The sequence below is a fragment of the Sinocyclocheilus grahami genome, unplaced genomic scaffold (assembly GCF_001515645.1).
Source record: "Sinocyclocheilus grahami isolate Dianchi unplaced genomic scaffold, SAMN03320097.WGS_v1.1 scaffold1078.1, whole genome shotgun sequence".
NCBI lineage: Eukaryota > Metazoa > Chordata > Actinopteri > Cypriniformes > Cyprinidae > Sinocyclocheilus > Sinocyclocheilus grahami.
In genome coordinates, this window is record NW_015506257.1 from 440378 (window position 1) to 454580 (window position 14203).

Below are 14203 nucleotides of genomic sequence, written 5' to 3' on the forward strand. Positions count from 1 at the left end.
TATGTTTTCATAAACTAAAAACATAAAATAATGAATTAAATGTTAACTGAAATGAAATATAATGAAAAAACGTATATTTTTTTCAGCTATAGTTTACAAGGTAACATTTCAAATGTTCATTTAGTTTTACTTGAAGTGATAAAATAACTAAAACGAAAGATTAAATAAAATTAATAACTATATGTGACCCGGGACCTGGTCTTAAGTGTCAGTTTTTCAAAATATAGATTTATACATAACCTGAAAGCTGAATAAAGAAGTTTTTTCATTGATGTTAGGTTAGGACAATATTTGGCCGAGATACAACTATTTGAAAATCTGGAATCTGAGGGTGCAAAAAAAAAAATCAAAATATTGACAAAATCTCCTTTAAAGTTGTCCAAATGAAGTTCTTAGCTATGCATGTTACTAATCAAAAATTAAGTTTTGATGTATTTACGGTAGGAAATTTACAAAATATCTTCATGGAACATGATCTTTACTTTTTAAAAGAAAAACCCATACAAAGACTCATACAATGTTTTTTTCTTTGGCTATTGCTACAAATATACCCCTGCGACTTAAGAGGTCACATATAGACATTTTTGTAAAAAAAAAATAAAGACACCAGAATTACTAAAACATTTCATAAAAATACAATCTAATTCGAAATGTTAAACAAAAGCTATAATACTGTATAAATGATGCTAAAATAACTCTGGTTCAGAAAAAATGTGAATGTTTTCATATTGTATTATACAGTTTTATTTCATAAGATCAAGGAACTTCTCATAATATGACCCCTATGAAGTAATGATTAGTTTATTGAAAATATCTTTGATTTATAATTGACTACACCTTTAAGTGCAGCATTAGCACCTCTGAGATCCACCAGAAGGGGAAGTAGAAGATGTTGAAGTAGAGCAGCATCTGCAGTGGGAGATGAGACGCCACCTCAGCACACACTAGACAGCAGCACAGCACAGCACAGGGTGACAGATCAACACGGTTGGTAAGATCACTTAACCAGTGGCCAGTTGTATAAACTACTTAGTCTTAAAAGTTAGTCATCCAATTGTTTTCTTCAAGACTGGTCATAACTTTTTTAATTCAGTTACATAAATGTGACCCTTGACCACAAAACCAGTCTTAAGTCGCTGGGGTATAGCCAAAAATACATTGTATGGGTCAAAATGATAGATTTTTCTTTTAAGCCAAAAATCAATAGGCTGTTAAGTAAAGATCATGTTCCATGAAGATATTTTGTAAATTTCCTACTGTAAATGTATTAAAACTTAATTATTGATTAGTAATATGCATTGCTAAGAACTTCATTTGGACAACTTTAAAGACGATTTTCTCAATATTTAGATTTTTTTTGCACCCTCAGATTCCAGATTTTCAAATAGTTGTATCTCCAAATATTGTCCTATCCTAACAAACCATACATCAATGGAAATCTTATTTATTCAGCTTTCAGATGATGCATACATCTCAATTTCGAAAAATTGACCCTTATGTCTGGTTTTGTGGTCCAGGGTCACGTATAATCTAGGCAGGCTCTAGAGTCATTTGCATTGTGTTTGGCAGACGTCTCACCTTCATGATCCTGATAGGGGTCCCTGAAATCTCCGCTGTCTCGCGTCCTGTTATTTATAAACACTGAGCCGCTGACGTTAGCCAGACCCACTCTCAGGTTCTGAGGGATCGGCGTGTAGAACACAGGCATGCTGGAGACCACATGAAACGCTCATCCACACTTCTCTACTTCGGTTTGTGTGGGTGAGATTAATTGGAGTCTTCCAAGCACTAATCAGATTAAATCTGAGGAAACAGATGGAGTCTGACAGCAGATTAAGATGTCACTCCCTCACCATGGTAACCATAGGAACTTCAGTTGTTGTTACCACACAGCAAATAAAAAATCAATTGTAAATCATAAAAAAACTAATAATTTTCATATTCAGTATTTCACTTGTTTTCCAGCAAAAATATTTAAACATCTGTCCACAAAAACATACCCCCCTCCCCCCAGAGTATATATTTGGAATATTTTGAAGTTTATTTTTATATCCAATTAGCAAATTATTACTTGTATTTTTTTAAACATAAGATTTAACCAATTTAGTGAGGTTTATGCTTAAAACTAGTATAATATTTATACAATAAAATATATACAATAAGTGGATTCAATTTAATGAAGAAAAAAAAACTAGGTTTCAGTCACCACTGTCAGCAGAAAATATACTTTATATGTGGATACCCCCTTAAAGTTTAACTTTTAATAGTTTCAAATATATCTATATTTATATTATATATATATACAGTGGGGAAAAAAAGTATTTAGTCAGCCACCAATTGTGCAAGTTCTCCCACTTAAAAAGATGAGAGAGGCCTGTAATTTTCATCATAGGTATACCTCAACTATGAGAGACAAAATGAGAAAAAAAAATCCAGAAAATCACATTGTAGGATTTTTAAAGAATTTATTTGCAAATTATGGTGGAAAATAAGTATTTGGTCAATAACAAAATTTCATCTCAATACTTTGTTATATACCCTTTGTTGGCAATGACAGAGGTCAAACGTTTTCTGTAAGTCTTCACAAGGTTTTCACACACGGTTGCTGGTATTTTGGCCCATTCCTCCATGCAGATCTCCTCTAGAGCAGTAATGTTTTCCTTTGACAGCTCTTTGGTCTTGGCCATGGTGGAGTTTGGAGCGTGACTGTTTGAGGTTGTGGACAGGTGTCTTTTATACTGATAACGAGTTCAAACAGATGCCATTAATACAGGTAACCAGTAGAGGACAGAGGAGCCTCTTAAAGAAGAAGTTACAGGTCTGTGAGAGCCAGAAATCTTGCTTGTTTGTAGGTGACCAAATACCTATTTTACCAAGGAATTTACCAATTAATTCTTTAAAAATCCTACAATGTGATTTTCTGGATTTTTTTTTCTCATTTTGTCTCTCATAGTTGAGGTATACCTATGATGAAAATTACAGGCCTCTCTCATCTTTTTAAGTGGGAGAACTTGCACAATTGGTGGCTGACTAAATACTTTTTTGCCCCACTGTATATATATAATTTTAGAAAATGTATACGAAAATGTAAGTAATTTTAAATATAAATAAAAACAATATTCATTATTTATTTTTTATGTTTACAATTTATTTTTAAGTTTGTGCCCCAAAGAAATTTGCGTTTTTAGAGTAATTAACTGATGTTGTTATATATTGAAAGAAACTCTGATTAGCATTGTGAAAGTTTGAGAGCTGTTTTGTATGGTCCACGTTTGGAATATAATACAATTATTATTAATTTGTTTATTCTTGACAGCTACAGTCATTTTGAGGAGCTATTTTGTTTAGAAATGCAAAACTCAACAATTAGGCTTCTCATTTATTCTGACAGCTTCAACGACTTGCCATGTGTTTTCTTTGGTGGCCATCTTTCAGTGGGTTTGTTGTGTGAAAATCAAGTAGACTCCTACATTTTAATAAAACACAACAAAACAAAACAACGACACACAAGCCAAAGATGTAAGGAGTTTATTGTAAATGTGTGTGTGTGTGATTAGGACTGCCTCCAGCCTTCTGTGCGTCGGTCCAGAGTCCGGCTGTCTCGGAGCTTTGAGACACTGGACGTCATTGGCGGCAGGCTGCAGTCCAGGCGCTGACCAGCGGGGGGTCACAGTTCGTCCCGGGGCGCCTTTAAAGGGAAATGTTTGAACTCCTCAGGGACCTCCTCGCCTTTCTGTGACCTCTTATAGAAACCCAGAGAATCCAGCAAGCTGCTGATCTCATCTGCCTTCATCTTCCTCACAGGAACAACCTGAGGTCAGAGAAGTGAAAGATACTTGATCTCATTTTTATGGTTAGTTTTTACATCTTTATAGTTTTTTTATATTTTATTATTTTATGTTATTTAAATTTTGAATTTGTTTGACATTTTATATTTGAAGTCATTTTAGTTTTACTTATGTTTATTTTCTGATTTTTTTTTCTGATTGTTTTTGTTTTACTCTTTTGTCGTTTTGCCATTTTTATAGTTTTTGCACTTTATATTTTTATGTTTCACATTTTTATAGTTTATTATATTTGTTCTGTTTTTATAAGTTATTCTCTTTATATTCTTTATATTATATACTTTTGTTTTATTGTGTGTGTTTCTATCTATCTATCTATCTATCTATCTATTTAGTTTTTTTTTGCACTTTTATTTTCACATTTGTATAGTTTTGTTCATTCTGTTTTTACTTTAAAAATTCTATTCTTATGTTTAGTTTACATTTAAGGTGTTTTTTTAAATATATATATTGTTTTTAATAAAATATTAATAAAAAAAAACATCATCTCATTGGTTTTCTTGTGACAGATTGTGACACTTGTTTGCATAGGCATGAGCATGAATAATATTTTAAAAAGTACAAGTTTTTCAGCAAGTAACAAATGGAGTAAACATCTACAATTTCCAGTGCTAAGTGGAAAAAAGGCAAATGCTGAAAAAACTGACATTGGCGTGTCAATTAATTACATTGTCCTTACCTTCACTTCCTCGTCCTTCTCGTTGTAGAAGATCAGGCGTGGGTTTTTATCCTCTCCCGAATCGTACTCCAGGTTGTGACTTTAAACAGCAGGTTAAGGTTAACAGCACCAGACAAATGACCTCTGAGGCCATGAAGCGCATGACACCAGCCTCTAAGCGTTTAAACATATGGCAGCACAGAAAACGGCACTCTGGGCCTGTAAAGATTTCATTAACTTTTACGTCCCTGTCAAATGCTGTCTTTACCAGAGCCATTTGGAAAAAATATGGAAAATATTTTTAAACATTCTTTAAAAAGCGTGTAGCACTAAACTGAAAACACTGGAATTACAAGAAAATGAGAGTGAATTTCAATGGCAATGTCAGGATACTACAATGCCCATCGCTCCATCAGGAAATTGTAGAGCTCTGGCATCTTCTTTATGGATCATCCCACTACACTAGGAGCCTGGGAAGGGATTGAAGAGAGATTAACAATTGCAAAACATTGAAAACAAGTGTTGTAACTCAAGTAACTCTATTCTTTGTCATCAAATGTTCTTTGAAGTCTTGACATTGTAGCCTATACAGCATTTTGAGTTTTTAATTGATCCATGTTCAAAAGTTTGGGGTTAGTAAGATATATATATATTTATTCGATTATTTTATTCAGCAAGGATGCATTAAATTATGGAAGGTTTTCACACAGGCTTTCATTTTAAATAGATCAATAAAACATTATAAATAAGCCTATTTTATTTTGAATAAATTGTGTTCTTTTGAACTTAAAGGGGTGCTATTATACTTTTTCAACTTTAGTTTAGTTATGTAATGTTGCTGTTTGAGCATACAAAAGATCTGCAAAGTTACAAAGCTCAAAGTCCAATTCAAAAGGAGATATTTTATTTAACAGAAATCACTTTTCAAAAACTACAACGAACGACTCGTTTGGACTAAAACGCATATTTTCCGGGATTTGTGATATCACAAATACCGACGAATAGGACGAGACCTGGTTGAGCTGCACTAGAGAAGGCAACGAGTGTTATCACTATGTCGGAGACACTCTAGCTTTCCCAAGGCAGACGAACTTAGAGTGGCATGACATTTCCCGATCAGCTGTGATTTGCCAATCACAGCACACACTGGCCCAGCTAACCAATCACAGCACACACTGGCCCAGCTAACCAATCACAACACACACTGGCCCAGCTAACCAATCATTTCTTGTGACAGATTGTGACACTTGTTTGCATAGGCATGAGCATGAATAATATTTTAAAAAGTACAAGTTTTTCAGCAAGTAACAAATGGAGTAAACATCTACAATTTCCAGTGCTAAGTGGAAAAAAGGCAAATGCTGAAAAAACTGACATTGGCGTGTCAATTAATTACATTGTCCTTACCTTCACTTCCTCGTCCTTCTCGTTGTAGAAGATCAGGCGTGGGTTTTTATCCTCTCCCGAATCGTACTCCAGGTTGTGACTTTAAACAGCAGGTTAAGGTTAACAGCACCAGACAAATGACCTCTGAGGCCATGAAGCGCATGACACCAGCCTCTAAGCGTTTAAACATATGGCAGCACAGAAAACGGCACTCTGGGCCTGTAAAGATTTCATTAACTTTTACGTCCCTGTCAAATGCTGTCTTTACCAGAGCCATTTGGAAAAAATATGGAAAATATTTTTAAACATTCTTTAAAAAGCGTGTAGCACTAAACTGAAAACACTGGAATTACAAGAAAATGAGAGTGAATTTCAATGGCAATGTCAGGATACTACAATGCCCATCGCTCCATCAGGAAATTGTAGAGCTCTGGCATCTTCTTTATGGATCATCCCACTACACTAGGAGCCTGGGAAGGGATTGAAGAGAGATTAACAATTGCAAAACATTGAAAACAAGTGTTGTAACTCAAGTAACTCTATTCTTTGTCATCAAATGTTCTTTGAAGTCTTGACATTGTAGCCTATACAGCATTTTGAGTTTTTAATTGATCCATGTTCAAAAGTTTGGGGTTAGTAAGATATATATATATTTATTCGATTATTTTATTCAGCAAGGATGCATTAAATTATGGAAGGTTTTCACACAGGCTTTCATTTTAAATAGATCAATAAAACATTATAAATAAGCCTATTTTATTTTGAATAAATTGTGTTCTTTTGAACTTAAAGGGGTGCTATTATACTTTTTCAACTTTAGTTTAGTTATGTAATGTTGCTGTTTGAGCATACAAAAGATCTGCAAAGTTACAAAGCTCAAAGTCCAATTCAAAAGGAGATATTTTATTTAACAGAAATCACTTTTCAAAAACTACAACGAACGACTCGTTTGGACTAAAACGCATATTTTCCGGGATTTGTGATATCACAAATACCGACGAATAGGACGAGACCTGGTTGAGCTGCACTAGAGAAGGCAACGAGTGTTATCACTATGTCGGAGACACTCTAGCTTTCCCAAGGCAGACGAACTTAGAGTGGCATGACATTTCCCGATCAGCTGTGATTTGCCAATCACAGCACACACTGGCCCAGCTAACCAATCACAGCACACACTGGCCCAGCTAACCAATCACAACACACACTGGCCCAGCTAACCAATCACAGCACACACTGGCCCAGCTAACCAATCACAGCACACACTGGCCCAGCTAACCAATCACAGCACATTTCGTATTTCAGAAGGTGGGCCTTCATTTGATACAGGAACTATTCGAGCCGTTCAAGCCAGACTGAGGAGAGAGGTGTTGTAATAATGTAAAATATGTGAAAAAATCATGTGTTTTTCGAACAACCTAGTTTGAGAGCCTGTTCTAGTACACCCCCAAAACAAAATCAAGACTTTGTAAAAGAGCATAATAGGACCCCTTTAATATTCATCAAAGAACCCTGAAAAAAAAAATTTATATGGTTTTCACAAATATATTAAGCAGCACAGCTGTTTTCAAAATTGATAATAAGAAATGGTTCTGTATCAAATCAGCATATTAGAAAGATTTCTGAAGGATCACTGAAGACTGGAGAAATGATGTTGTAAAATAATCAGTTACATTTTAAAATATATTTATATTTATATATATATATATATATATATATATATATAACAGTTATTTTAAATTTCATTAATACTTCACAATATTGCCGTTTTTATATTTTGATCAAATAAATGCAACATTGGAGAGCATAAGAGACTTCTTTAAAATAAAATAAATAATAATAATTTAAATCTTACCAACCTCAAACTCTTGATTGGTAGTGTATGTATTTGTATTGCCCAAAACATTTTAAAACAAATATATGAAAGTGACTTTTTAAAGTAAAACTCCTTACATATATCAAGCATCCAAGCAAGTACGGAGCACTCACCATAAGTTTTCCTCTGGCTATAACATGCTTTTCCTTCACAGCTCTGCTTTCTGAAACATTTTCAGCACTTCTCCCCGTGGCACACAGAGTCAAAAGGGCCGCTAGTGTGAGCCACATACTGCGGTTAGGATGCGAGACCTCACCGTATCCAGAAAGATTGAGGTCCTTTGGTGAAATGAGGGTCAATACAGTAGATATGGGTTGCTGATAGGTATCCACCACCATGTGGCGGAGTCTGATTGGTCGATTTGTTGGGTTTTGTTTCAGGGGAACTGGATAAAAAGCTTAGTATGTGGAAATGATCATTTAAAATCTACTAATTTGTACTTAAAGCTGTTATTTAAGTCAAATGTTTTCTGAAGTTTGTTGTATTTTAATGGTTCATAAGAAGGAGTTGAGGCCACAGAGCAGCTGTGTCTGTATCAGATTCTCCCACGGTTTGCCGATGAATAACCAGCAGAGTCAGAACACAACAGCTGCTGTTTGAATAGCGTTGTGATGAAGCAGTGTTAAAAGTTAGTCTTTTAAATTCTTCTTTGAATTCATGGTGCTCCTTCATTTTAATAACAACAACATTAGTCTTTCTGAGGTGACACAATTTAGAAGACATTGAGTTGATGAAGGATGATTCGGTGATACATCTGTCAAAAAATTATTTAATATTTTAGTTACTTTAATTGGGCTACATGTGGCTGTGCTGTACCATAATTCATTCATATGTTTCAGTGATTATTAGTCACTTTTATTTATGATTTTATCATTATTATTGTGGTGTTACTGCAACAGGTAGTATCTTCAATAGATGACAATTTAGCTCATTTAGAAAGTAAAATATTAATCTAATATTAAATAATAGATTTTTGTATTATTCTACTTTTGTCAAAAACAATATATGAAATGCGAATAGATAGAATATTTAGAATTTTCTAGAAACATTAAAAAAATCTATTCATATGTATATCTTAATAAATAGTACTGTATTATTATTATTACATTAATATTAATGTTTATATTTTATATATCGAGAGAATGTTCTATTAAAATTATCATTAATAATTATTATTAATGGTGTATACATATATTAAGATATATGTGTGGTTACATGGTGTGTGTATATGTGTGTGTGTGTGTATATATATATATGTATATGTGTATATATATATATATATGTATGTTTGAATAGCGTTGTGATGAAGCAGTGTTAAAAGTTAGTCTTTTAAATTATTCTTTGAATTCATGGTGCTCCTTCATTTTAATAAAAATAACATTAGTCTTTCTTTCTTTTTATATATATATATATATATATATGTGTGTGTGTGTGTGTGTGTAGGGTTTTATGGGACACAAGCCATGCCAGCAAGCAGTTATACACAAAACTAAAATATACCGTCATTCTACATACCTGCTCCTTTCATACCATACCAGACAATGACACCATTCAATTTCCCCATATATACGTATTAAGAGATAAAAGGAACCAACAAGTTAATATGGTTATTTAAAGAATATTTGGAGGCATTAGCTTCTTTGTTGGGGAGAGTGCATGTGACCACCCTACATATAGTTTGGGTCACAAATTAAATTATTTGTATACATTTCATTTTTTATTTACATATGTTCATTTCTATTTACATGTGTATATATATATATATATATACACGTTTTATTTTAATGACTTAAATATATGATGAGTTTGTACTGAACCGTTCAGCTGCATTTTCTGAATTCTGGGTGGCAGTTGAGAGAGTAGAGTGACGATTGCAGCGCATCCTCAGACAACAAAGAGGACCGTTAAGGAAACAACTAACTCTTGTCTCTCTCTCTCGTTTAATCTCAAGGTTAGTTAAATTGATTAAATGTCATACCAAACTGTAATTTACATGTTTTAATGGCCAAATAATTTGTTTCAATTGATTATTTTATTAATACTTTTAAGACACTTACAGTATGTCATAGAAAAGTTTACACATGTATCACTTACCCGAAATACTCACTTGAGTTGTTTACCTGAGATACTTACCTGAAATCAGGCCAGTTGTGAGTAAGCTATACAGTGTGTATTCTTTTTTTCCAACATGTTTATGAATCATTTTGTGATTCAAAGTGTCTTACTGACTCTGAAATACAAATGTGTATGTGTATTAAAAGACAACAAAGAGGACTGTTAAGGAAACAACTAACTCTTGTCTCTCTCTCTCTCATTTAATCTCAAGTTGATTACTGCTTACAGTCTTCCTGACTGTCCGGTACCTGTAACAGATTTCAAGCATACCAAATGTATGGTGTATACATATATTAAAATATATATGTGTGTTACATGGTGTGTGTGTGTGTGTGTGTGTATATATATGTTTGAATAGCGTTACAGTATCTCTGTAATCGTAATAATCGTCACACTAACTCTGCTCTCTCAACTGCCACCCAGAATTCAGAAATTATATATATATATATATATATATATATATATATATATATATATATATATATATACATATTTTTAAATGCCTAAAAGATGTAATCAAATTCATCTCTTGCAGTGTTTTCATTATTTATTCTCTGTTTTACTTTATTTACAAAGCAATTGTAATGTCAACTCGGCCCATTTCTGTGATGTAATAAGCTCCTTTGGTCTGTGTATTTACATACAGTATAGCAAAATATACATACCCAACTGAATGACTTCTGTAAGGGTGGATTCAGTTACACTGCACTTGCATAATGCTATTCATTCTTAAAGGGAGAGGTGTGTTGATTTTAAGTCACCTATAGAGGGCGACAATGGTACAGGATGGACTTTTGGCAGCGTTTTGGGTAAAAACGAATCCAAAACTCTTGCCACAGACAATTATGTTTCCAGTGAAAATAAACCAGTCTCCATAAGAATGCAGCAATGAAACCATCCTGCTCTATCATCCACAGGCCGAGCTGGGGCCCCGTCTGTCTGTCTGTAGAGCTGTGGCCAGGTGCTGATGTGTCAGATGACACAGTTGTCTGTCTCCCTTTAAAAAGACCCAGATTTCCTCTCTGGACCTGAAAACCTTAATATCTGCAGGCGAGACATTACAACCCAGTGTAATTCTGTGAAGGTGTGACTAAGCGGTCAGTCATGTTTGGACTTTTCCAAATTTTACTATTAAAGCCTTAAAGTTCAAATTAAACACAAGGTATATAGTTTAATGATTGACTGACAGGTGAGTCCAAGACAAACATTGGACCCCTTTGATTTTCACTGTATGGGCAAAATAACACTAAGATATTTCTCAGAATATCTGCTTTTGTGTTCCACAGAATACAGAAAATCCATACAGGTTTGGAACGACATGAGGGTGAGTAAATGATGACAGAATTTGAATTTCATTAAGTGAACTGTCCATTTAATACGAAGCATAAGCAATTTAGAAGAGAGAGAGAGAAAAAAAACTTCTTACCGATGACATTTACTTGACTTTCAGCAAACATTTAAAATTTTTTAAAGGAAAAGTTTATTTAACCTTTAGACAAAGTATTAAAAAACAAAAAGTTTGCATATGTTTTTTTTTTGTTGAGTATTATATTTTATAGTATCAGTCTTTTATGGCTTAAATAGCATGATGTAGGATAATATGGCACGCACACTCAGAGGAAAAAACATCTCAAATGTTTTCAGGGACTGAAACTGAGCAGAAATATGCAATTTGTTGCAAATGCTGATATTTATATGGCCAAAAGTAAGATGAAATTCTTGTAGCTTGTAATGTAAATCAATGAGATCTTTATAACAGTATAGCAGAATACTTACATAAAAAGCACATACATATCAGTTGTCTGTCTATATGTCTCAATGATATGTCTTAGTAAGATGATATTTAAAGCCTTAGTTTAATGATTGAAGCTCTGTAATTTTTATTGAGGGGGTGAAACATATAATGCGATGCAATATAATGATGACAAATGAGTGTTCCTCAAGTATCATATTTAATACATATTCTAAAATTATTTTTCTAAAAAAAAAAATGTATGGAAAATCAAGTAAGCCTAAATTGCTTTAGTCCAGTAAGTGTTCATCCTGAAATATTACTAACAATATTCAGTAAGAGTTAATCTTGCATTTATTTTATAAAAATCAGTAAGGATTTCACTGCAAAAAGACACATGAACCACGGCTTGGAAAGGGGATGTTTTTAAAATAATCCTATAAAGCCTTTTACTTGCTTAAAATGTATAAATTATAAATCAGACGACAGAATGCATGTAGTAGATTGTGTACAACAGGTTGTTTCAAGTTTTGATCCTGTTGATAATTTAGAGACCTTTGAAATTTGATTATCAAATATGATACAGTATGCTTTATGGGGTTAAATCATGTGAATAAAAACACAAGTTTTCCATCAGTTTTGTCTTGAAACTTAAACACACACACACATCAGCACACGCCTCTGGCTAAACATCAAAAAGCTTTTTTACGAGCTGTTCCATTTTCTCTCTCCTAAACGAGAACGCCACCATCCCTGTACCACACGTCAACACTCATTTAAGAACTGCTACACACACACACACACACACACACACACACACGCATGCATTACTGCCATCCGATTCCCAGCATGCTGTTCTCCAGCAGCACACATAATGAGCAGGAGCCATTTCCTCCACCAGATCCTTTGGGCTCTCATCCTTTTTTTTCTTCCCTTATCCACCTCCCTCTCTGCTGTTTTTCTCCACACTCAGCATTTAGGTAGTGCTTCCCTCTGTTTCCAAAACAAGCATCGTTTGATCCTGGACGTCTGGATCCTCAGGGCATAGACACACACACACATATTTTGTTTCCAACTTTCATCACTAAAAAAATGATGCCGATTATTTATTTTTGGCAACACAGACTCCGTTAACCCTTGATTTTAGCCCACCGTTTTTGGTTCCCCAAAGAACTTCACAGTGAACAGTTTTCTTAGTGTAAAGAGCATCTAAAGTTTTCTTAGAGTAAACAAAATCTAAAGAACTCTTTTTCCACTATAAAGAACATTTTGTAGGATGTAAAGTTTCCAAAGTCTTAAAGGGGTCATATGATGCATTTGAAATGTTTCCTTTCTCTTTGGAGTGTTACAAGCTCTTGGTGCATAAAGAAGATCTGTAAAGTTGCAAAGACTAAAGTCTCAAATCCAAAGAGATATTCTGTAGAAAAGTCAACCGCGCCTACCTAAAACGGCTCATTCTAACACGCCCCCACATGTCTACGTCACGATGTGGGAAGATTTGCATAACGCCGCCCAAATGTTCACGCAAAGAAAGAAGGCGTAACTTTTATTCTTGCTGTAGTATTGTTGTTGCCGCCGCCGCCATGTCGTGAAGGCACTGTGTGTTTCGTTGTGAAAGCAAAACTACTTTGTTTGGTCTTCCAAAAAAGAACTATATCCGCTTCGTCATGCCTAGAGCTGGTCCGTGCTGGTCGCTGAGGAAAAACATCAACTTCGCGCTGTGGATCGCCGGATCGGCTTTCACCGTGGACGAAGTGGAGTCCAGCCCAGAGTCATCACATGTGGTTGCTGCAAGCCCGCCGGATGTTCCTTAGTCGAATCCACCGGCCGCGCCGTTCTCAAGGCCGCCCGCCTCCGCTCACTCTAGCCCGCCGTGTGTTTCATTGTGAAAGCGAAAATACTTTGTTTGGCCTTCCAAAAGAGGAAGTTGTATTTAAGTTGTATTTACAACACTGTTCCAGAACACTTCATCCCAAATATTCCGATGTGTGCAGCACATTTTATGGAGGACTGTTTCCTGATCCTGGTAGAGTAGACTACAATGCAGACTGTTCTGACTCACAGACTGTAAGTATGTTTTTTATATTTAAAGAATTTGCCACTGGCGATTCAAACACGAGTTTTGAGCAGTGTAGAGTAGCGCTTGTTGTTTGTCGTTTCTCCGATCACAAATGTAGACGTGGTTTTATGTTTACGCGGCGCGATGCAACGCAACGCATAAAAAGACAGTATAAATCCTTTTAATCCGTAATTATGTCCCCACTGAATGCAACAAATGCCTCGTTTATAATGGGTTTTAATGTTTTTGTCTCGTCGCTCCTGCCGGGACAAGGCATCACAATTAGTTAAGGGACGTAACATTTCCGTCACACGCTTGAGGTATTCGGCCAATCACAACGCACTGGATAGCTGGCCAATCAGAGCACACCTCGCTTTTCAGACCGATGAGCTTTGTAAAAATCAACGCGTTTCAGAAAGGCGGGGCATAGAGGAGAAACAATAATGTACATTGTGTAGAAAATAATGTGTTTTTTGAAACTTAAACCGCATAAACACATTTCATTACACCAAATACACAAAATAATGTTCTTTTT

At 34.8% G+C, this 14203-nt stretch overlaps 2 protein-coding genes across 3 annotated transcripts in view; both read right to left on the reverse strand.

Annotated features, from left to right (window-relative positions):
• Positions 1 to 1771, reverse strand: part of LOC107566480 (transmembrane protein 17A) — a 6275-nt gene extending 4504 nt beyond the window's left edge. The window contains exons 1-2 of one of the 2 annotated variants that reach the window (XM_016251941.1): positions 1579 to 1771; positions 859 to 944 (exon numbers count right to left, since the gene is read on the reverse strand). In XM_016251941.1, the coding sequence (XP_016107427.1) occupies positions 859 to 944; positions 1579 to 1708 (216 nt within the window). In that variant the 5' untranslated portion in view covers positions 1709 to 1771. Of the gene's footprint in view, positions 1 to 837; positions 945 to 1578 lie in introns of both variants that reach the window. The other variant, XM_016251940.1, reaches the window with a different exon arrangement.
• Positions 1772 to 3524: 1753 nt separating this feature from the next.
• Positions 3525 to 8034, reverse strand: LOC107566481 (selenoprotein M-like). Its single transcript, XM_016251943.1, has 4 exons — positions 7876 to 8034; positions 6283 to 6359; positions 5911 to 5989; positions 3525 to 3811 (listed from the first exon to the last, which is right to left on the reverse strand). The coding sequence occupies exons 1-4, from the start codon at positions 7990 to 7992 to the stop codon at positions 3668 to 3670; spliced, it is 417 nt and encodes a 138-aa protein (XP_016107429.1). The 5' UTR covers positions 7993 to 8034; the 3' UTR covers positions 3525 to 3667.
• Between the last annotated feature and the right edge of the window lie 6169 nt (positions 8035 to 14203).